The sequence below is a fragment of the Botryllus schlosseri genome, chromosome 10 (assembly GCF_051294905.1).
Source record: "Botryllus schlosseri isolate E-star chromosome 10, Bs_hap1, whole genome shotgun sequence".
Taxonomy (NCBI): Eukaryota; Metazoa; Chordata; class Ascidiacea; order Stolidobranchia; family Styelidae; genus Botryllus; species Botryllus schlosseri.
Window position 1 is genome coordinate 11,423,277 of NC_137245.1, and position 24,030 is coordinate 11,447,306.

Here is a 24,030-nt window from a genome sequence, read left to right on the forward strand (position 1 = left end):
GTGACACCTTAACATGCCACAATTCAGTGTTGGGATCATATCACTACCTTCGAGTCACGAGTCATTTCGAGTCACTGCACATTTTGACTCGAGTCAAGTCAAGTCACTCGATTTTTGAAAGTGACTCGAGTCAAGTCAAGTCAAGTCAAGTCACGAGTCAAGTTGCCTTTAGAGTGCACATGCGGTATCTAATGTCATCATCATCATCATTGGTTTATTAGCAATTTTATCAGTTCAATACACCACAAAAAATGCGATACAATGAAAGAAAGGAAGATGTCGAAGCGACTAGGTTGTCTATGGAATCTTAATTTGTGTACGTCCTAGAGGCCTCATATTGGTTTGTACGATGAACCAGCAATCTTCTGATATATATGATCCCTTCAAAGGTATAAAGCAGTGGTTCCCAACCTTTTTCGACCCATCGCCCCCTTTTCAAGGTCAACACCAATCATCGCCCCCCAAAATTTTGTGCACCGATAATTGGGCATACAGACTGTAATCACCGGCGGGTTGACTAAAAAAAAAAAAAAAAAAAAAAGGTCATCTTTCTCCGCTCAGAGCTGCTAGGTGGATGGCTAAAAAAAAAAAAAAAAAAAAAAAAGGTCAGCCGTTTTGACGCGTCATCGCCCCCCTATCGCCCCCTTCGCTATTTTCGCCCCCCGTCGCCCCCTTTGTCCATTTTCGCCCCCCTATCGCCCCCTTCGTCATTTTCGCCCCCCTAGATCGCCAAATCGCCCCCTGGGGGGCGATATCGCCCACGTTGGGAACCACTGGTATAAAGCATGACAATTTTCGCAGCCAACTCCGAAAAGTCCACCTCGTCGTCATAAGTTCTTCTAAAAGCGCTGGTGAATAAATTGTGACTTTCGCGTGGGAATTCAAAAATCCAAACATATCATTTAAGTGATGTATGCCGGTAAACCTAGTTTCAGCTTCAAGTTTAAATCTGTTCGATGCTTGAAACATGCATCGTCTAACTTCTTCAACAACACTGAGGCAAGCATCTTCTGATTGTTCACGGGACGCCCGCTATAGGACTACCAATTACGCTTCTTTTAGCCGGCTATGTGCGATCTGAGCCGAGCGAGATAGTGTAATGGCGATGCGTCCGGCTTCTTGATCGGTAGGTCGTGGGTTCGATCCCCGGCCGGGTCAGACCAAAGACTCGAAAACTGGTATTCGCGGTTATCCCGCTAAGCCAGTGGTTCCCAACCTTTGGGAACTGTACATACCCGCAGTGATAATCAACTATATTGTCTCACTCTAAAAACTCCCGATACCAGATTAAACCAATTTCAGCCGACTTCACTCAATTCGCAAACTTTGATTCCGCTCACTATTGACCAGAGAAACGGATCTGCTTTTCAATTTTATTTCTAAATTACATTGATATTAATGCTGCTCAATGAATGTGTTGGTGTTAGGTACTGAGAAAGTGGAGGTTAATTAACAAAATTATCATTTGTCGTCATGATTCGTCCCTCTTCAGATGCTTTCACGCCCCCAGTTCGAGAGCCTCGGCCGCGTGAAACGTATATGGCATAGTACAAAGTTTATTGTCTCCGTCGCTGCCTTCCGAGCAGTGTGGATGCCCACTTGATCGACAGCCAACCTCGGTGTTCGTGGACCAATTCACGGAGCCGCAAATAAAGTAGCCCATGTATCATTGTTTTTTATATTATTAGAATCAAGTAGAGCAAAACGTAAACTTGATAGCCCAGCACCCTATGACCAGAAAACCGTCCTTGCTGCGGGTGTCATTGTCCCAGTCCTCAGCTGAGCTCCGAGCTTGAAGGCGTTCGACCAGGCGATGTAGCTCCTCCTGCTGCTTCACGATCAGAAACCCAAGTCCCCGAAGCTTCGTGACGGGGGTGCTCAGCTCTGTGGCCATGCAGCACCAGGCAGGTACTGATCCATCCAGTAAGTGTAAGTCCTTTTAGCGCTTTAGAGCTTTCGAAGCCAACACATTATTGGGATTTCGTTTGTTGGTACTGGTGCTTGAAAATGCGACCAGAAACTGCTAAAAGTGAGAAAAATTGATATATTATAAATGCGAACCATTCAATATCACCAAACAGAGTTAAAAAAGTGGGTTTAGGAAGACTTTAACTGGAAACTGAGCAGTCAACACAATGACTTGGACTCGGACTCGAGTCATAATACCATGACTCGGACTCGATACTATGTTCGGTGACTTGGACTCGGACTTGACTCGGTGGGAATTGAAAATGACTCGACTTGACTCGAGTCAAAAATATAAAAGTGAGATTGACTTGTGACTCGGAGCCTTGTGACTTGGTTACAACCCTGCGTTCTACCATGATGATGATCGGCTATCAGCTCTATCCATTCTGTCCATAGAAAGAGACTACGTTCAAAAACTTGAATTTGAGGATATTATCGCTGATTTGACATATTTATATCGAGGTTTTTGGTCTACAAAGGGCAATCATTTTCTGCCAAGGTTTTGTCGCTGACAAATTTTTGGCACACTTCTCGCAGTCTTGTGTTAGCCCAAACTATACTGCACAAAATGAATGAATGGAAAACGAATCATCGTGCAAACTGCGCATTTTAGCAAGTCAGCTCGTCGCTCACATGTCGTCAAATGACACGGCTTGAACTTCAAGTAAATGCACGGAGTTGTGTACGGGCTGAAATTTGTGTTGCGGGCTGAAAGTCCCAGAGATTACGTCGATATCATCCAATCATTCAAACTACAGCCAAATATAATTATTGTTGATATGGCGAATATGGTCGTGGCACATGGAAATAAAAGATTCCCTGAGATGTTTTCGCCTCATGCCGGAATGGTTTGCGAGCCAACGGACGTAAACGTTGATAGGGCATTGGAGGGAAATCTGAATTTATCAATGCCGTGGATTCATGGCGGTACCATGGGCAATAGATGTGAGTCGACCACTGTCAACGGACAAAGTCCTCATCTTTGTCTGTTCGACAGATTCCATGAAAAAAATGTCACCCGGAAAGAAGAAGTTTTGCGTCGTGTGTATCTCGTTGCTGAACTTAAAAATAAAGTAAACACACAAGTTGTTGAACAACTGCACGCACAAACTAAAAGGGGGACCAGATTCCTGAACCAAATGAAGGCAGTAAATCATATATTCGTGTTTCGTTCGATCATTGACTTCCACAACAAAAAGATCAGCGATGGACTGAGGAAACGACTTCTCGAAAGTGGAGGCGTGGAACTTCGCCATGACGACTACGGCCGAGTGAGGGTAGTAACAGCTCGGCCCGATATACACGTACAACATCATCGAAACGAAGATATTATTATAGACACTCTTACCCACTCAGCTTCAACTGTGACCAATTCAGACGAAGGAGGGAACATACTTCTCGCAAGTGAGGGTGAGGAGCAACGCAAAAACGATGATTACGAACGAGAAAATGCGGTGACGACTCAGCCCAATTTCGGAGGGAATGAAGACACGCTTACTGACTTGGACAAAACCATCAGGAGCAAACTACCATTCAAATTCGCAGGTATATACATATCCCCATTCAGTATTCCAGGTATGCATAAGTCTGCTATCCCTAAATTATAGGCTATACTCTCTAATTTTAGACATAGCTTCCCTGTGGACAGCGAGGCATGAGAAAGACCGTATCGAAGCTGTTCTGAACCGCACGCTACTATTTAGGAGCGATCTTATGACCTTCAATGGGTGTGGCTTGCTAAATGATGCGGTATGATAGGGTTTTAATATGATTATAATGTAGACTATAACTAAATAATTTGTCTACTGGTTTCAGGTGATGGATTGCGTTCTCTTCGCTATTTGCGAGAAAGTAAGTTGGCAGAAATATGTTGTAGCAGTCTCTTATCTACTAAACATGTGTTATCGTTGCAGTCGACAAGTGATGTGACGGTAGTCTCGTCACAAGAAGCCACGAAATGGTTTGTCGCCGGGAACTACAACGGAAATACGAATAAGCACACTCTGGTATGCTAAAACATGGCAACCATTCGACAAATTGCCGTCCAATCAATCAATCATTCAACGACACGGGGGACGAGGAGCCCAGAATAACCTCCGACGCAGTATCGGGCCCGGGTCGCGTGGGTGTTAGGCGCTTACCGTCCCAATTATACGCTATCCCCCCCGCTTACGCCTGCTATCTCTAAGATCGTCATCTGCTTAGATGGCGTCGACACTCACCACTACGCCACTACCACTACCTCCCCCGACGATGAGGGGTTGGTGATTATATTATGACCGAAGTAGAAGCATAATATGTTCCTAAATTTTTACTCAGTTACAAGTTACCGAAACTTTTGGAATTTTGTACAAGTAAGCCTACCAGTAATATAAAATCATAGCCAATTGAGTGACAATCAGATAAAGAACGCAATCCGCCTGAGTAGGCCCTATGACTGCTACTTTAGTCCCCGCGCATAAGATTTTCTATTTCATTTTAGATCAAAACAGCAAAAAGCAAATCCTTTCTCTCGGCACTTCATGTGTGTTCCGGAGCATCTGGGACCGGGAATCATTGGATTTTGTTAGTAAGTGAATGATCGTCAAATAAATTGACATGGCAATTCAAGCAACTATCGCAATTTCAGATATCTGATGCGGAGTCAAACAGAGTTTGTTTGTATGACCCAATGGGTCAAGAAGACCGTTACAAATGTGTTCTGAAAGAGTTTCGGTGAGCTACAAAAAATATTCATTCGACTGGTTTCAATTCACTCTTTAATTCAGAAAATTCCTACGGTCATTTTCTGCAAGAAAATACGTGAAATCAACCAGACCTAAAGCAAGAGCCGAAATTCAGCAAGATGGCTTTAATTGTGGTGCACTTGTGTTAAAGGTTTGTGTTGCTGATATGATTTGGCTGTACGAGTTTGTGGTGAATTATTAACATTGGTGTAAATTAGGCTGCTGAAGTCTATTGTAAAGGTGGGGCATCGATTCCTGGAGCAGGTATCGAGTTCAACTTCAAGCATTCGACGCATGCTTGTGTCGGTTACAGAAAAACGTTTGGACAAACTCTGCTTGACGAAACAGGTAAAATAGCCTATATATGCATGCTTTCTCTGGCGGCGAGGGTATAATCAGCAAACCACTAAATCTATTCTCACAGACGTTGTCGAGTTGTCGAATTATTGCATCAAGTGCTATGATGAGACATCGCCGGGAAATAGCACCGAATGGGTAGAATTGGTGATTGACTCCAGTAATTAATTACCGGTAATAACCTAACTCATATTTTCTAGATCGAGTGTGACAATTGCTGCAGATGGACCCACACGGATTGCTGTCACGGGCTATCTATACCATACCCGGATCTCTTTTTTTGCGAACATTGCCACGATGTGTGCTAGTTAGCCTATATGCCTAGGCCTCTTCGTTCATTCATTGTTTAATCGTTCGTTCCTTATAATTTTCGTGTTGTTTGTGTTGAGATTTCGATACTTTCTTTCAATCCAAATGCACGTTGATAAACGGTTCGCGTTCGTTTGCTACATTTACCGCGGTACCAAGTTATGGTCAGGATTTTGAAGGCAAGAAGTGCGTATATGTTCTATAAGATATAGATTTTTCGACCGATTTGGTGGGGGAGAACCATCTGGTGATGGGGGTGAACTCATCTGAACGAACTAATTACCGTCATTTTTAGATGAAAATTTGAATTTTTGGATTTGGATTTGGATTTTGCCGAATTGGTGGGGGGAGGACCCATTTGGTTGAACCAGTTAACTGGCGTGAGCTTTAAATAAAAACTTGGATTTTTTGGATTTGGATTTGGCCTAATAGGTGGGGGGGGGGGGCCCATCTTGTCTTGTCCCACCCTGCCGTGAGTTTTGACCCTTCTTGGTCATTTGCAAGGTAAAATCAATCCTTGGTCATTTGCAAGATTCTTGGTCATTTGCAAGGCAATTCCTTGGTCATTTGCAAGGTTCCTTGGTCATTTGCAAGGTAAATTCTTGGTCATTTGCAAGGTTTCTTGGTCATTTGCAAGGTACGAGCACCAACCCTATCGGAAATGATCTGCTGGAAGTTCATATTCGGGCTCACGTCAGTCACGTCAACTTCGTTCTATCATAGATGACGGTAACTCCTTATCTGTCTATCATTCATGCCTCAATGACGAAACGACTCGATCGTCCCGTTTGCTTCGGCAATGATATATATAAAAAGCTATCTTCCCGAGCGCAGAAACTATTGAATATGGTCTTGATCGAAAGCTACTGTTGCACCGATTCCGAAAATATAAATTAAAATAATGATCAGGCACTGATCCACCTAGAGTCCGTCCTCCAAGTCTGAAATATCGGCATTGTTCAGAACAATCGGGTAACCGCAACACAATTGCCATAACAATGACCTTTTGCGACTCTCCGATTGTTCGAACAATGCCGATATTTCAGACTTGGAGGACGGACTCTAGGTGGATCAGTGCCTGATCATTATTTTAATTTATATTTTCGGACTCGGTGCAACAGTAGCTTTCGATCAAGACCATATTCAATAATTTCTGCGCTCGGGAAGATGCTTTTGGATTGCCAGAAATCCTACAGTAGCTTGCGCATAAAAAGTCTCCACTCCAGCCTCGGCGAAGCGGAACGAAGCTGCAAAATTGGTCGTTGCCGTTCAATGTTTAATTTCTATAATTGGAAGCTCCAGTGAGCTCTGCGTTTGAGCGCGTCGCGAGTCATGCTTCACCAGCGGAATCGAATCGACGTAAACAAACAGTTCGTCAGCAATCTTTCTTCGGGAACTGGCGTTAACGTAGTGAAAAGTTTTTTATCGAGACCTCTGTTGAGGGTGAAATATGTGCAATTGTGCATACTCAGCACCGTAACTGCCGCACCCCAAACCGCCAATTGGGGGGGGGCCGATCTCGAAGGGGGCCCAAAATTATTTCGTGAATTAGCATAAATTAAAGAGTAATTTTTGAAAATTTATGCAATTTTTTCGCGCTGCGCGCGAATTCAAGTAGCCATTTATATTTATTATTGGGTATTGAGCCATTACCGCGCCACGACCCAGCAACACATACAATCAAGTTTTAGGTCATATAACATACGACTCCAAGAAGTGTGCCAGAACGATCGGCAGCGAGAAAACCTTGGCCGAAAAGGTCTATGCCCTTATGCTGACCGAAGACTTCGTTACAAAATACATATAGGTTTAATTGTGTCCATCGGCGCCCAAATGACTGGCGCCGAATGTTCCTGTCTTTGCAATCTGAACCTCACAAGAAAAATACCTTCCCGCTGGGAAAAATTTTATGCCAGTGAAGAAATACCAATTTGAAATCGTGTGCGTCTCTTAGTTTAGAAGCCTACGTTTGGGCGATTCTATATTTTTTGATATAGCAGACTGGAAGTCACGAAATAACATAATGTAACGAAGTCATATCAGCGGTTCCGCCCGCCCGAAGATGTTTAATTATTATTTACGGGCCCTCGCGTTTTCAAGACACTTCACTCAGCTCTACCGGTAAATCTAATTACGTGAGTAGAGAGGACAATAAATTGATAGTATAATATATATGCAATCGCCGATCTGATTGACCGATTTTATCATAAATTATCGAAAATGTTCGCGCTTGGCGCTGGCTCACAATACAGTACAGATGATTTCGTGACAAACGCGAACAACGTGATCGGGGGGGGGGTCATTTTATCACCCTATGGGAGCCCAAGACCCACCGTTTTTGAGGGCCTGACGAGGTGCTGTTTCGTTCCTGCCAACGGGTATACGCACGAAGATGTTTAATTATTATTGAGTGGTCCTACCTTTTCAAACGCAGCTCACTCAGCTCTACCGGCAAATCTGATTACGTGAGCAGAGAGACGATAAAAATTGATAACAATATATATGCAATTCCGGATCATACTGACCGATTCAATCATGAATTCTAGAAATTTTCCGCGCGAACCGCGCGCTTAGGCGACAAAAGCTGATTCATCAAACAAATTCCCAATGAATATGATAAATAGCGATAAACAGTGTACGGCAGGAGGGGGGTCTGGAGGGCGAAGCCCCCCAGAAGTTCAGTCTATAACTCTATGGGGGGCCTGACGAAGTGCTGTTACGGCCCTGTGCATACTGTACGTACAGGTTATGGCCACTACCGGTAGCATGGCTTAATATTCAGACGATACTGATGTACCAGTGTGCCTACGTGATGAACATTGTGATTGGAGGCGGTCTCGCAGTAGCAAATAACGGTGGATACTTCATTTAGTACGAGGTAGAGTTGAGATCATGTCACTATCTTCGAGTCATTGCAAATTTTTAATCAAGTCAAGAAGTCATTTCTAAATTTTTCAAGTCAATTCAGGCAAGTTCTAAAACTGACTCTGAAGTCAGGTCTTCTGAAGTCGTGAAAGTGGGCAAAACCTACTCGAGGACTTCGCAAAAAGCATCACGTAGGCCTATTTGAAGTAATAATAGTCATTATTCCTTTGTTGCGGAGATGCAGCTTGTGATTCGAATGCTCCCATATACAATTGAATAAATCGGAATATTTTCGTTTGGTACTTATCAGGAGTAATCGTCATCAGCTTGTAGATACAGTATACAATTGACTAACAGATGTATACAAAGTCTAGTCTAACTCATTTCTTCATACTACTCGAGTACTTTTCAGACCGTTCATTTTCTGCTTCAACAAATAGATTTCAATATCAAATTGACTAACAAACGTCTGCAAAATGTGGTCTTAAGCTACTTTTTCAAACTACCTAATGAGTACAATTTACCATGATATGATGATCTTATAAGAGTATGTGTGCGCAAGAGCGACCCCCAATAGGTAAAAAGTTCCTGCCACTGTCCATTTCAGGTTTGATAGACTTGTGCACAGCCAATGATATATAAATGATTGTTCACAGCATATACTTTGCATAGTCATTTAATTGTAATGTTGTCCATGTTCAGTTTGTCAACTCTTACAATCATAGTTGACTTGCAAGATGGTGACTTCGAAGAATGGGACGGAATAGAGACTGTCCAACAATCCCCTTCACTCGACAAATTTCCGGACTTACACATCACCATCTATTCCTTCAACAGTCGAGGTGATCATGGAAGAAGTTGATAAAATCCGAGCGTCATAACAATAGGCCCATTTACATGACGGTTTAAGTCAGCTTCGAAGCTGACTTGTCGATCCGACTCTCTCGTATTCGATGAAAAGAGAAAGGCAAACTGCTTCAAGTCGACTCGAGCCTCAAGCTGTTGTGTAATGTGGTTTACGATCGGCTTGAGTATTTGGTCATCGGCGTCCGGCGATGTTCGTTCGACGGCTCTGGTTTTTGCCGCGCGGGCTCTTGGCATCGTAATTCATGTTTTTCATCTGATGTTGAGAAATTGGGCAAACATGGCAAGGAAAAGTGGGGTTACTTCATAAGTGCTCGCTTGTTTACGATGGAATATATGTAGTACACCAGTACCGGAGTAGCAACCGTGCTCTATTAGGGCAGTTTTATATTTGATATTTGGCTGCGACGCTTCGATCTGTAGTAGCCTAGTTGCTGTCATCAGCTACATAAAATGGCTAACAAGGTAAAACGTTGCATCTGTATTTCAACTTCTCAGGGTTGCCAGTGAACTCGGCCCATGACGAACTCGGCCTATTGAACTCGGCCCATGACGAACTCGGCCTATGACCAACTCGGCCCGTGGGGAATTTCTTAGTATTAATGATTATAAACGTCGTAAATTGTATTATTTGTCGGAGAAAATGGTTAATTTGGGAGTGATGGACATGTCGTACGAATGCTGGGGGGAGGGCAGTATTGCAGTCCTCGGAATTGGAAGTTTTACTTGCCGCCGTCATAACACGTGGGGATTGCCAGTGAACTCGGCCCATGACGAATTCGGCCCATGACGAACTTGGCCTATGACGAACTCGGCCCATGACCACCGCGGCTTATGACGAACTCGGCCCATGACGAACTCGGCCTATGACCAACTCGGCCTGTGGGGAATTTCTTAGTATTAATGATTATAAACGTCGTAAATTGTATTATTTGTCGGAGAAAATGGTTAATTTGGGATTGATGGACATGTCGTACGAATGCTATTCCTAATAGGGGGGGGGGGCAGTATTGCAGTTCTCGGAATTGGAAGTTTTACTTGCCGCCGTCATAACACGTGGGCAATTCGTATGAATCTAAAGTCAGGTCTGTCTGTCCCTAACCTAACCCTAATCCTAACCTAACCCTAATCCTAACCTAGCCTAACCCTAATCCTAACCTAACCCTAATCCTAACCTAACCCTAATCCTAATCCTAACCCTAATCCTAATCCTAACCCTAATCATAACCCTAATCATAACCCTAACCTAATCCTAAGCTAACCCTAATCCTAACCCTAACCTAACTCTAATCCTAACCCTAATCATAACCCTAACCTAATCCTAAGCTAACCCTAATCCTAACCCTAACCCTAACCTAACCCTAATCATAACCCTAAGCTAACCCTAATCCTAACCCTAAGCTAACCATAATCCTAACCCTAACCTAACTCTAATCATAACCCTAACCCTAACCTAACCCTTGTAGAGAACGTAGCGTTGTCGGATAACCTGTAGCGGTGGCGAACGCCTGGCCCTGCGTTAGTCCTTGATCTGACAGCTCAACGATGCATGCGACGACAATTGCCTCAGATAGATGTATTGGTCGAATGAATATGAACAGTAGTCGCGTATGAGTCCCATGTGGGATATCTGAATGTGCGCGTTTATATATGGCGCGATACAAGAAGAAGGGCGTGGTCACGTGATATACAGCGTGTTTTATATTATAGGGTGTATGAGCCGTAAGAGGGCGCAGGGCGTTCCACATCGTCCTCTTCTAAAAAGAGCTAATTATAGCGACAATCCCAATATATAGGAAAGTGGATATCATAATATTCACATGAATGAATGCGATAACAGCAATCGAAAGATGAAATAATGTAATGATGCAATATTTATACACCATGGTGGCAATGAAACGGTATGAGTTAGTGAATGAACTAACGCGTTATGGGTTGGATTGAATATAACCTAATCAAAATGAAAAGGACAGCGAATTGCGTATCTGAGGCAAAATTTTGTATTTTATTAGAAGGACAATACCGGACGAAAACGAAAAATAAATGTGCGGAAAGGAAACGGCATTATGTACGCAGTGTCCGTTATATCGTAAAAACAACATCCCGATTGGAGACCGAACTAAAATGCCGGGCAGATTTGGGTACATGTATGGAGTATGGCGATCGTATGGTCAATTGGATAGGTAACGGCATTAATTGCAATATAACAAGTGTATGTTGGGAATATCGTATTCTTGAAGAGTGATAGCCGAAACACGTGGTTCAAGATACCATTGCATAACGGCATTAGGGTTGAGAAAAAGGCAATTGTATTATTGCTTTATTAAAATGAAAGAGAAACGAATGGCGAGGACCGACAAACGGATTCAAATTGCCGCCAATCGATCAAATATAGGGCAACAACCGGCACTGTGTTCTCAATACTTATCCACTGCGACGAAGGGATAATTAGTGTGGGAAGAATCCGGTAACCCTATTTACGAACGAAAATAGGACAACCAGATGTGTGTTTATTGTATGCCGCTAGAAATACCATGACCATAACAGCTGGGAGAACGATTATCAAATGATACGACACGGAAGCGGAGAAAATTATACAAAATTAAGTAGCAAGTATGTTGAAATATAGCGAAAAGAAACCACAAAGAGGTTGCAAGAAATCGCAGTCAATCAAAATCCATTCCGGGTATAGGATAGTTCCTGCGATAATCGGTCGTGCAAGAATAATGTGCTTTCCACGTCCAATGGCCGAGAAAATATTATATTAATACCCCAGCAAAGGGATATATATAGAAAAGGTACATGAATCATAATTTTTCAAGTATTACGAAATTCGCTGCGTTGTAAAATGCGAATGTGTCTTATGCAAAGACCGAACAATGATTATTATAACAGCTTTGCCATGTGACTGCGAAAGTAAAATCAGTTCGTCCGCTGTGTATGACAGCGAGAGCTAGGCCTATATAAATTAGCCGTGGGATCGCGAAAATGCCGGTTGAGCGTTAAAGTTAGTGCTCCTTGATATATTTTATAAGGCCACTTTATCCAGAGTGACTCTGCCGCGGAATTCTGGTATATTTGGTATATACGCGAACAACGAAAAATTCGCGTTGTGCTTCACGATTACGACAGGTTTAATCGTACCAAAGCGCGATAGACGTAGCTGATGTCGTACAGTACATGGTACAATTGGTACATGTATTCTCCGAGTAGTGAGGCCTTTATGGGTCGCGCAGTAAAAATAGTGTACCAGTTCCTCGTGTCCGGCGTATATTTTACCGGAGCGGCGAGTGAATAGTCCTTGTATGAGCATGAGCATGTCGGCATTCGGCGATCCCCGGCGGAGTGATACGTTTTTTCGAATATACGAATCTAAAACGAGACGAAAGCAGTATTTGCGAAAAAAATATGCATTTAATACCAAGCCTACACACGAAATAACATAACGTGTAAAATCAGGCAAATGCAATACGATAAGGAAGCCTTACGTAGCCGCGACCAGATATGTTTTGGTTGGGAATACCAATTGTATCTGAAAATGTTTCATGACGCGCTAGCGTGACGTAAAGACCACGTGCATTGCGTAATAAGAAATACTACATGCGGCTGGGACATGAAAACTATACCGGAGATTCCGGGTATTTTAACAAAGTCGAAGGTTTTGATATTTGTGACAACAATTATTCGAGTGAACAAAGAAGAGACATTGCGCGTAGAATATGCCGTGTCATGTTATAATGAATATTATTCCCGGACGCGCAGTGCTTAATGCTTATACGAAGGCGTTAAAGCAGGGCCGGCCAACCCGTGGCCCGCGGGCCACATGTGGCCCGCGAGAAGGTTTTGAGTGGCCCGCGAGTTAATTTCCAAAATTAGTAATATTATCAAACATGGATTGCACAAATTGTGAACTTGCAAGGCCAACCAATAATTTGATTAGTCTGGCCGCAACACTTGACATGTGATGACTAAAATATCAGTTCCGGCGCATTGGCAGATCCATGAGCCAGTCACATTTTGGTAGATCTTCGTACACTACAATAAAGCAGAATAATTTGCGATAAATTGATCAAAAGTAAAAATTTTCTACACGCTTCGCGCAACATGTTGTCACTCGATTTTTTGCTTTTATTATTGTTACCCCTTTCTGAAAATGAAAGAAAGCCTAATGTATCAGATTGAGTCTAACTATATTCGCAATTAGAAGACAAAGTGTCGTTCAACATATGCGACCTTGCGTTTGCGCTCGCAGAAAGACCGTCGTTTATGAAACCCAGGCTCAAAATGATTGACGCGTGTTGGTCGAAGCTTTCGATATCGATATGTCCAGGCGCCGAATAGTCCATTCCTTGCAAACTGAGCCCAGCGATATACAGCAGGCCCGCAATATAGTCAAGTGACAATACTATTGACCTATGAACTTCGAAAAATTTTCGCGCTTCGCGCGGCTAGTGGCCCGCGCAATAGTTCGTCAATCAAATGTGGCCCTTTGGCTGAAAAGGTTGGCCGCCCCTGCGTTAAAGCGTTATATATAATGTTATGAGTAGCGTCAATTAGGAGACAAGTAATACGACCTCTTGGTGATAACGGTACGTTGTCGGTACTTTGTAATAGGGTTGAATATAGTTCCCAATCTAGAAGTCGATAGAAGTTATGCCGGATATGCCGGGTGTGTTGACAAGCTCAAAAACGTATTGTATTGAAATATTGTCATGTTAATTTGAATGAATTTGAAGCGTGTAGCGCGGTGACATTGGTGCTGTGATTATAACGAAGTCGCAGCGTGAAAATAAGGATAATAGATGTCCATAATATTGATAATTGCTTCAATTGTAGCTAAAAATATGTGTGTGTCAGAAGCAATCAAATTTTACAATCTGAGTGCAGCTAACACGCAGTTAGGTCGAGAAAGTTCCCAAAGCGATGTATACTGTATGTATAGTATACCACAAATCCACACATATCGCAGGATTTGTGCGCCATATGCTATCCAGATATATAAATAATTCTCCGGAGATGGACGTGGACCGGTAACACGTCGGCGACAGTGTGCCCGAGCTATGCGATTAAGGCTCGTGCGTCAAAATAAAACGTATATATATCATATACATTGACTGTAACGCCCTTGTAAATGCGGTCTCTCGGTAGATACAAAAAAATGATCCAGACGTGGTGTGAACATCAGTACATATCTCGTCAGTACATATCTCGTCGCGCAGGGCGTTCCACACCCTAAGCTAACCCTAATCCTAACCCTAAGCTAACCCTAATCCTAACCCTAACCTAACTCTAATCATAACCCTACTCCTAACCTCCTAATCACTTGATAATATTATAATTATCGTAATATAATTCACATTAATAGTTGAGTTGGTGCGAGGTTTTTTTCTGTCTAGGCCCTATTCCTTGACGATACTGCCCCCAGTGGTAATAACATTGATACGACATGTCCATCACCACCAATTTACCATTGTCTCCACAGAATTAATACAATTCACGACATTTATAATAATTTTTTTAAACAAATTCACCATGGGCCGAGTTGGTCATAGGCCGAGTTCGTCATAGGCCGAGTTCGTCGAGTTGGTCATAGGCCGAGTTCGTCATGGGCCGAGTTCGTCATGGGCCGAGTTCAATAGGCCGAGTTCGTCATGGGCCGAGTTCACCGGTTACCGATGGAAGAAGCGGCCTTGCAGTGTGCTATATCGATACGGGAATACATGAACGATTATTGCTGCATTTCGTACATAGGCCTACTGATCCACTGGATAAACTGATGTGAGCGCGCATGTGATGGGATGGAGCTGGTGTCTCTCCCGGGTGGATGACATGGAGATTTGTGACTCTCCTGGCGATGATGAAGCGCAGCGGTGTTAGGATTATTGCTTTGTTTTTAGTTCTGGGTTCTGGGTTTTAGTGTTCTGCTGATATGATGCGGTCGTGCGGGTGTTCACGATTTTCAGCTTGCCGTTTTGATATTGTATTCATGGTAGCCTATGTGTTGGTGAGGGTGCTGCAATTGGCACTTCTCAAAGTTTAATTGGTGGGTAGCAATTTAGTAGTAGTGCTCTATATTGCTCTTTATGACAGTTTTTATAGACATTCTTGGTATTGTTAACTTCCTATTTGGTATATCATGTCGATAAGATGCTTCAATAAAATCTCTGCAGTAGTTCCTGTATCGTGACTGACTCTTAAGTCACCGGCATACATGGGGTAGTCTGTTACGGAGGAGCGGCCGAACAACTAGAGGCCACATGGGGTTTGCAAGTGGGTCACTTGAGTGTTAATGACCTTATTTTAATCGCATCGACAAGTGATGCCTGACATATCAAAATAGTCGTTACTCCCGCCTATACTCCACGGCCCATCTTCGTTGAGGCCGAAAAAGCTAGCTGATGACTTATACTTGATGTTTTCCTCTACAATCATGATATGAACAAGATCATTTTCTTCTACAAATATCGATATTATGAGTATCTCATCATCCTCGAGGATAAGAAACGTTTCAGAGTACGACCAAACACACATTGTCGTTGTACCTTTGCCCACCAAACTTACTACTAATATATATTTGTAAGGGGTAAACGGCACCGGGTCGTCCACGATACAGCTTCCTGAAGGATCATGTAAACAGGGCCCTTTAACGAGTTAGCTTGAAGATGAGACGTGACGTCATCGGAGACGACTTGAACGCCAAGTCGAGTCGAACATGTAACCAGGCCTAATGTGTCATCGGACAGGTATTACAGAAACAGGATTTTGAACAGCTTAAATACCTCACCTCTTCATGGACTCCTAAATGCGCTGATACTAGTCGTGACTAAATTTCGATGAAGATGCCAACACCATTAGATCATTGAGAATTTTATAGAGGGTATAGATATTTCATTCACTATATCACTTAAAAACTGCATAAACAACTTTTGTTATCATGTCAGACTTGTCATCTAAATTCAGAATAACAAGAACCAAAATCCTAGTCAACGGAAAGCATTTTAGTCAAGTCAATATGTAGCAAAAAAGGATTTCCATGTATGTGCAAATTACAATCTCAGATATAGCCTACCTATGTTTAAGCCATTCGATAAATGTACTGTGTGCATCTATTTTTGTTGTAATTTATGAAACTGTGCTGTGCTATTATGAACAATCGAATAACTGTGCCTAATAGTTGATAACGTCAATGTTTCTTGTCACGTAACAAAAATATATATTCTCAAATGTTATTTTTTCGAGCTTTCTTATTCTCTCTTAATGACAATAACAGGACAGCAGTTGGATGGTAGAGCAGCGATTTCACATGACGTTGAACATCGGAGGGCATTGAAGCATCAAGTACCATGGCATTTGAACACTAGTATGTTTCAAGCCTTTTTAGAAATCAATTATTCTTTGAAAATTACCATATCACAGGTACAGCGAGATTTCCTGATCAGGCTAAAATTGATTCCAATAACGGATCAAGACTCAATCTCTTGGTGATAATGAGGTAGTCTGCTCGATGGATTGGCAAAAATGTCCGTATCAAATTTATCATTGTTGTTGTTTCCTTGTCTCCTTGATAAGCTTCCCTGCTCACGAATTTCGTTGCTGTTTCTGCGGCATAAGAATAGGCCTATCTCCAGTTTTGCAGTAGCGATAGCGGCATATCTTTTTCCAGCTAGTACAAGTGAAGCAATATTATCTGTTAAGCAATATGGCTTAAAATGGCAGTTGTAGCTGAACTTGGTTGTCGTATTCCCAAGGCACACGAAATTATCCACAGATTTCATTATAGTGTCCATCTCCTCACCTCTCGCACTCGAATAATATCCATAGTCTTTCAGCAAGACTATTTTTCTCTGCATCAATCTATCCAATGAGTATCAATCCAATTCGGCACCAATCGTCAAAGTATTATTCATTTTGACTACAATCTTTGGAAATATCTCAATGTCTGAAGCAGAGAGGAACATGACATGGTTGCTTCTCATGGACTGCCCAGCGTGCCAGAATCCTATAAGATAATGATTCGCACTTTTCTTTTCAATTTCAAATTCTTTTCAATTTCCTCGCGGTTGTGGGTTGCTTTGCGGCTGTTTCAATACACGGACAATCTTTTCTTGAAAGTTAGAATGGACTACAACTTTTAAATTGGTCAATAACGGTCCTGTAAAAAATTTATGCATTAGACATTTACAGAATGGGAATTTGTTATGTCACAGTTTTGCCAGTCAACTACAATTGAAATCAAGGTAAATATTCAAGCCGTCAAGTATTTTCCGTATTACCGCATATGCAATATATATGAGCAATGAGCATATTCATTGAGAGAGATTTTGCATTGGAGGATTGTGGAGTTACATTGCTGGAAAAATAACCTGGGTATTTGAGGCAGCAGTACATACAAATGCAAGTTGATGCTCATGCTCAGGTCATAAAACGTGATGCAAATAGCGAAAAGTTATGAAGATTATACATAAAATGCACACTATACAATGATGAAGGTTACAAAATCATTTCCCAACCTTTCAATGAATAAGATGCCATAGAATGTTGCTCGCAAATGCATAAATCATCTATTTTGTACAATCCTTCCAGCTATCAATCTTAACAAGTAGGCCTACTCCTTGTTAATTTTCAAGGTTTACAGGCAATTCATGGGGAACACTTCACAACATGTAGTTTATATCGAAGAAGTGCCAAAACGTTTACAGGTATATTTTGAATAAATGGGCATTGGTAGACGTTTTCGGACACCCCGGTGTGAAAGATTCAACTATTGAGAGGAGTACGACATATCACGCCAGGTCGATGTGAACAATACCAACTATGGAGTGATTATCCTCAGTGTCATTCTAGTGCATTGTTTTGCCGATGGAATATTGTTTGGAACAATGCCGATTCACATCATTGATGAGGATTTAACGGCCTGACCCGGTAAAAAGTGAGATATGTTAGCATTTTAGCAATCAGTACAATGATAGTTTTCGGTTAGTTCCGATTTTATATTATGAAAGTACAATCACTATAAACTCGGCCCTAAATGAATTCGGCCCCACAATATTACAATATATACTATTTAAAACAACCTAGTTGCTCACACAAATATCTTAACCAACCTTTCTCTTTTAAAAAATCAGGTGACGTAAATGCTGCCAGAAAATTTTCAAATCCTCTTTTAACAATCCTTCTTGGTTCTGCACATATATAGTGACGCTCACCCACAGTATTTATTAACTTTTTAGGCTGTGTCGTACATGCATGGTTGCAACCGATGCTAAAATGACTCGCAGCTAGTCGGTACTTTGATAAATGAACATTGTTAAAAGTTATATTACATCCTAGTATGCAGCACTGCCTCACTATGCTCAAGAAACCAACAAAAACTAAACCAATTGGGGAAAATCAGTGAATTAGTACGCCAGCAAGGTCGATTGCTGCATTCCACCGCAGTCGACAATACGCAATCCCGTACCTCTGCTCAAGCATATCCTGCGACGGACTGATTTCGCCGGGAACCTATCTTATAGCGTTAAGGGGCGTGGCAGTTTCCAATCATTGTATATATATCATTGGTCCTCTCGATGGCATAAATAAATGTTGGTTGGCAATTTAATATGCATATACGAGGTATAATCGTATATATAGGTAAAATATGCCACCTGTAAGGGGCTCTGGATCTGATTCCTGGCTGCAACCATAGCCTTGCCAGGCCATGCTGCAACAATCGAATGTCACATTTGATACTGCAACTGATCGACTGAACAGTAATTTCACCATAACTTTAGTGCTCGCTTTCCCTTACAGGCCCGGAAATCAATATAGTATATAAACATGCTGCAGGGTCACTGTCGATTGTCTGTGTCTGGGGTGTATTAGAAATATATATCTATGCTTCAGCGATCGTCTTATCTGTGGTACTGTTGAAGGCAGGATAAAATGCCATACCGCATATCATTGTGACTCGCTGACAGGTCAAATAACGGGTAACGGAAAAGTGATAAACTGCCGTTTTATTTCATAACAATCGGCCCTTTGTTGAAATTCTTTTCCCTGCAATAATAATAGCATATATATAAAACTGTAGGCTATGCAGAGGTGGTCAGTAACGAAGTGCTTCTACTTTTTCGAAGTACTCAAGTAGTTTTCCTCTACTTCTGGTACTTACTCAAGTAGATCTGCGTTTTGCTACTACTACTTCGTAATATTTTGTGATCTACTTACTTACTTTTCGCTATTCTCAGTTTGTCAAGTACAAGTAGTTTAATCTTCCAATAAGAAAGATAATCTGAGGAATTCCGGGGCTATTTTCACGGAGTATCAACATTTAATTTTCTTAAAACTTGAGTAAAACGCAGAATTTTCGTGGCGCTTCGCGCACAGTGGATATGGAGTGACCAATATGATTTCACTAAAGTAGCGGTGAATATAGGCTACTTTAGGTAACCGGCAGGGCCGGGCACAATGATTCGAGTAGGCCTACTCTAATCTGAATCGAGTATTAATTTTAAAGATTCCGTTCGAGTAGTAAAAGACGATTTTTTCGAGTACTGACATTATGCGATCCTCGCAACTGAAAGTTAATTTACCAACGAGAATTATAGTTTTGATACCATTTTCCACTGAGGAAGTCCTGAAACCTTGATTGGCCGCGTCGCGGCATACGAGACATTGTACAAAGCTACAAACGTTACTGGAAATAACACATTTACGAAGTCATGATCATCCCACAGCATTGCTAAGAAGTGCAATGAAATCGGTATGGGCGAAAAAATTCCAAAGCATCTTTAATGTGACGGATAACAGGCATTATTATGTTCATTGTGGTGGCATAAAAGGAACATATTTTAACTTTGATGCAGTATATTCTGCTATGACGTCATAATGAGTGATACTCGAATACTCGAAGCGTGATACGTGATTCAGAATCGAATCAGTCAGGTACTCGATTTTGCCCAGCCCTAGTAACGGGTTGTCGCCCATATGAAATATTTTATCACAGTATATATGGCTCATCATAACGTTTGAAACTGATGTTTCGCAATCTAGCATTTAGTTATCATATCGTAATCCATGACGTGTCCTATTCTGGAAAAGTAGACTCTGACTTTTTTTAGTTGTAGACCTGTTTTTGCATACCAACTTTGAAACTTTCTGGACTAAACACAAGAAATACATTTTCTGTTTTTAGAAGTCGTATTTATATTTCACTGTCAATTCCCAATATCATACTTTGAGAATGGATGTGCAATCAATCAATCAGGTTTATTAATATTTTCATCGTTTCAAAACATCACAAGACTGCGATACAATGGAAAGATAGGAAGGTGTCGAAACAACTTGGAGTAACTTTGAAGATCAGACACCCACCTTAGCCTAGCTAGGCGAAGTAAATAAGAGGCATGCACAGTTGCACACTGAATGAAAAGTAAATCAGAGAATATAAGACGCAAGCGACAAAATGACGTGGCATGTGGCGGAGGGCGAGGTCGACGCATTTATAATATACTAATTTTCCTCATTTTTAGCAGTTTCTGGTGGCATTTTCAAGTACCAGTACCAATCAGACGAATGAAATGTCGGTCTTGGCCGTCTGAGTCTCGAGTCAATGACTTGGTTCGAGTCATGCGCAATGACTCGAGTCCAAGTCGAGTCAATACACAGATTGACTCGAGTCGAGTCATTTCCGTATTTTGAAAAAATGACTCGAGTCAAGTCGAGTCATCAGAAAATCGTGACTCGAGTCGAGTCATGACTCAAGTCATTACAACCCTGGCATGTCCGCATTCGAATCGAAATACAAGCAATTTATTCTAAATAAATACTAGCCAGCCTTCAGGACTACCGGAACACGACCTAACATCGACCTCGCCCTCCGCGACATGCCACCTCATTTTGTCGCTTGCGTCTTATATTCTCTGCATTAATTTTAATTCAGTGTGCATGCCTCTTCTTTACTTCGCCTAGGCTAAGGTGGGAGTCTGATCTTAAAGGCTACTCCAAGTTGTTTCGACACCTTCCTATCTTTTCACTGTATCACAGTCTTGTGATGTTTTGAAATGATGAAAATATTAATAAACTGATTGATTGATAGTTCTTTTGTCTGGAGAACAAACATGTTGAAGTATAAAAGCTGGTGTTGTTTATTTGTGGTATTCATGGTGTTTGTCGACTAGTATGGTCATTTACACCAGCCCGATCTTCTTCATTTATATTCCGTAACTGCCGACTTGTAGCACGGCCCACTTCTGGGCTTTTTATAAGACACCGCTTGTATGGATGAGATGGCGAGGAGGAACCTAGATAAACCTCCAGCACTTATGTAGGAATTCTGGAGTCGACATCGGTCGGACTCGAACCCGCGACCTATAGTGGTGTTGCAGCCGAGCATTATACCACTACGCTATCTCTTTTTAGTAGCAGTTGGCCCAAAAGAATCAATTTAGCCCCTTGGCCCTTTATTTTCAATATTTGGCCCTTTTAGGAAGCAGTTGAGACATACCATCAAACTAGCTATTCAAATAAATGTATATCGCAAATTGAGCTGACAATGTTTATGCCAATGTCAAAGAACACTGTATAAGATGGAGATTTGGATTTGTTTTTGTGGAATGTAGACTGTGTTGGAATTGTTAATACAGATTTGTGAACAGGTGGACGAAAAATCATGGAACATGGTTGGAAGCTAAGCAGAAAAAGTCTGAAGAAGAGTAGCCTACCCTTAAAGTACTTGATGATTGATAGAAATTTCGACGAAAAAAAACTTCAACATAACCGGAGAGTTTTGGGTGAAAAACCTAATACTTAAGTCTATAAGTTTGATAAGTTTCAAATATAAAGAAACTATTCTCTCAAATTTTAATTAAAGCTCATAAAATTTAATCACTATCATATTATTGCCCCAAAAAATTTATTTTACGATTTTATATTCAGTTGGAAAAGGCTTGAAATAATAGCAGCTGTAACAGTTGGATCCAGTGTAGTTGTAGGTAGTTGATTTGGTGTCCTACAACAGTATCAACAATATAAGACTGGAATTCCAGGTGATTGATATAAGATCTGTGGGTAATGTTGCAACGTTATTAACGTTACTGAACAATTTGGCCCCCTTTCCGGTGCTGTTTGGCCCTTATTTTCAAAAGATGTCTGGCAACCCTGTTCTGCAACTGCATTTCTTGAAATACGTGGTCGTGTCTTGAAAATCTGCCCCTCCTATTTGATATGAACGAGTGCCGAAAATCCATTTCCACAAATGTAGGTGGTGGCAAATGTAATAATAACGCGTAACGCTTCCGATGACACATTTGGGTATGATCGCAACAAATATGGCAGCAAAATTGACTAACAAATTTCTTTAATGAACATATAACGCCAAGCCTGGTCATTTCTATCTAGCAGCTTATCTTGAAATTATCATGGAAAAGTGGTTGTGTATAGCCTATCACCTGAGAAAATGGATTTTTGTAAACATTTCGAAGTCACCGTTGATTGACCTTACTCATCCAAACTTTTTTCCACAATCCCCAACAAATCATCTCTAAACAGCAAAATGTTTGTGTCAGTAGGCTATTGGCAATTTAGCAATTGAAATGAGTCTGCACAGTAGGATACCTCATATCAGATGGCCATTCTGTTGACGTGAGATCTGGAGTTTTAGGTTACTAGTAATGAAGAGAAACTGCCTCGGGATATTCCGAATTTAAAAAATAGAAATGAGGTTATCAAATATTTTGAGGCTTCGCGGACCCCCGGTTGAGAGCCGCTGCTGTATACATACACTATACAGTCGATGGGCAATACTTTGCTAATGTGACGTCATATTGACCGACAATGTGTTTTACCTCATTTTAAATCTGCTAGTGAGCGCTAAAGAGTGTCCGGAATTTGCTTCACAAAAGTATGGTAACCCTAAGCTAGCAGAGATGAGCATGGATTAGGATTAGGTTTTGAAAAAACAGGATTTGTGAAATTTTGTCGGATTTGAATGAGACATTTCTTTCAGAACGGATTAGGATTTGGATTTCCCTATTTTCTGGGAGATTGAAATGTCGTGTGGCGACAAACTTTATTCAGATCAGTTATTAATGTACTTATGGTTACTAGGTTATCTTGAATCAAGTGAATCGTTGGTTGTGAAAGAAAATTTTCGAATCCCTCCATTGCATAATTTTTTTTTCTTCTGAATTTCCAGTTGGAATCGGATTAGGATAGGACATGGACTTGAATGTGAAAAAGTTATGGATTAGGATTTGAAAGTTCGGATTTGGATAGGATTAGGACATAGAAATTTCAAATCCGCTCATCTCTGTAAGCTAGTTTGATGGTATATATGGCTCAACTGCTTCCAAAAAGAGCCTATTAAAAGAAAGGGCCAAGGGGCCAAATGAATTTTTTGGGACCAACTGCCTCCAAAAAGAGCCAAATTTGTGTAATTTGGCCCCAAAAGGGTCAATTCGGCAACCCTGTCCACCACAGTTCCATACTATTACCGAGATAGACATTACCGAGATGGACATTATCGCGAATGCTATTACCGGGAATGGACATTACCGAGAACGGACATCACCGAGAATGGACATTACCGAGAATGGCCAACGCCACGAATCTAGCTTAATGTAACGGACATTGTCGAGAGATTTATACCTGAGAATCGATACCGAATGTGGCAACGCCGTGATGCACACACTCGACCTGTTCATATGCATAACATGCCTGCATTGCATATATTGCATTCTCGGTATTGTCCATTCTCGGTAATGTCGATTTTCGGTATATTGTCTTTCTCGGTAATAGCATTCTCGGCAGACTTGGACAACTAGAAAATTTTCAGCTTTTCCAAATTAGATTAGAATTAGATTACCGGCATTTCGCTTTAATTTAGTGAAATTGGACAACTAGAAAATTTTCAGCTTTTTCAAATTAGATTACTGGCATTTCGCTCTAATTTAGTGAAATT

The 24,030-nt window shown here is 41.4% G+C and overlaps 2 protein-coding genes across 2 annotated transcripts; both read left to right on the top strand.

Annotated features, from left to right (window-relative positions):
* Window positions 1-2,644: 2,644 nt before the first annotated feature.
* LOC145447712 (uncharacterized) lies at window positions 2,645-4,549 on the top strand. Its single transcript, XM_080325962.1, has 5 exons — window positions 2,645-3,513; window positions 3,596-3,717; window positions 3,784-3,819; window positions 3,882-3,974; window positions 4,451-4,549. Exons 1-5 carry the CDS (start codon window positions 2,748-2,750, stop codon window positions 4,547-4,549), a joined length of 1,116 nt encoding a protein of 371 aa, XP_080182088.1. The 5' UTR covers window positions 2,645-2,747.
* Window positions 4,550-4,603: 54 nt separating this feature from the next.
* LOC145447713 (uncharacterized) lies at window positions 4,604-5,485 on the top strand. The gene is made up of 5 exons (XM_080325963.1): window positions 4,604-4,683; window positions 4,737-4,845; window positions 4,913-5,042; window positions 5,119-5,189; window positions 5,252-5,485. Exons 1-5 carry the CDS (start codon window positions 4,640-4,642, stop codon window positions 5,357-5,359), a joined length of 462 nt encoding a protein of 153 aa, XP_080182089.1. The 5' UTR covers window positions 4,604-4,639; the 3' UTR covers window positions 5,360-5,485.
* Window positions 5,486-24,030: the final 18,545 nt, after the last annotated feature.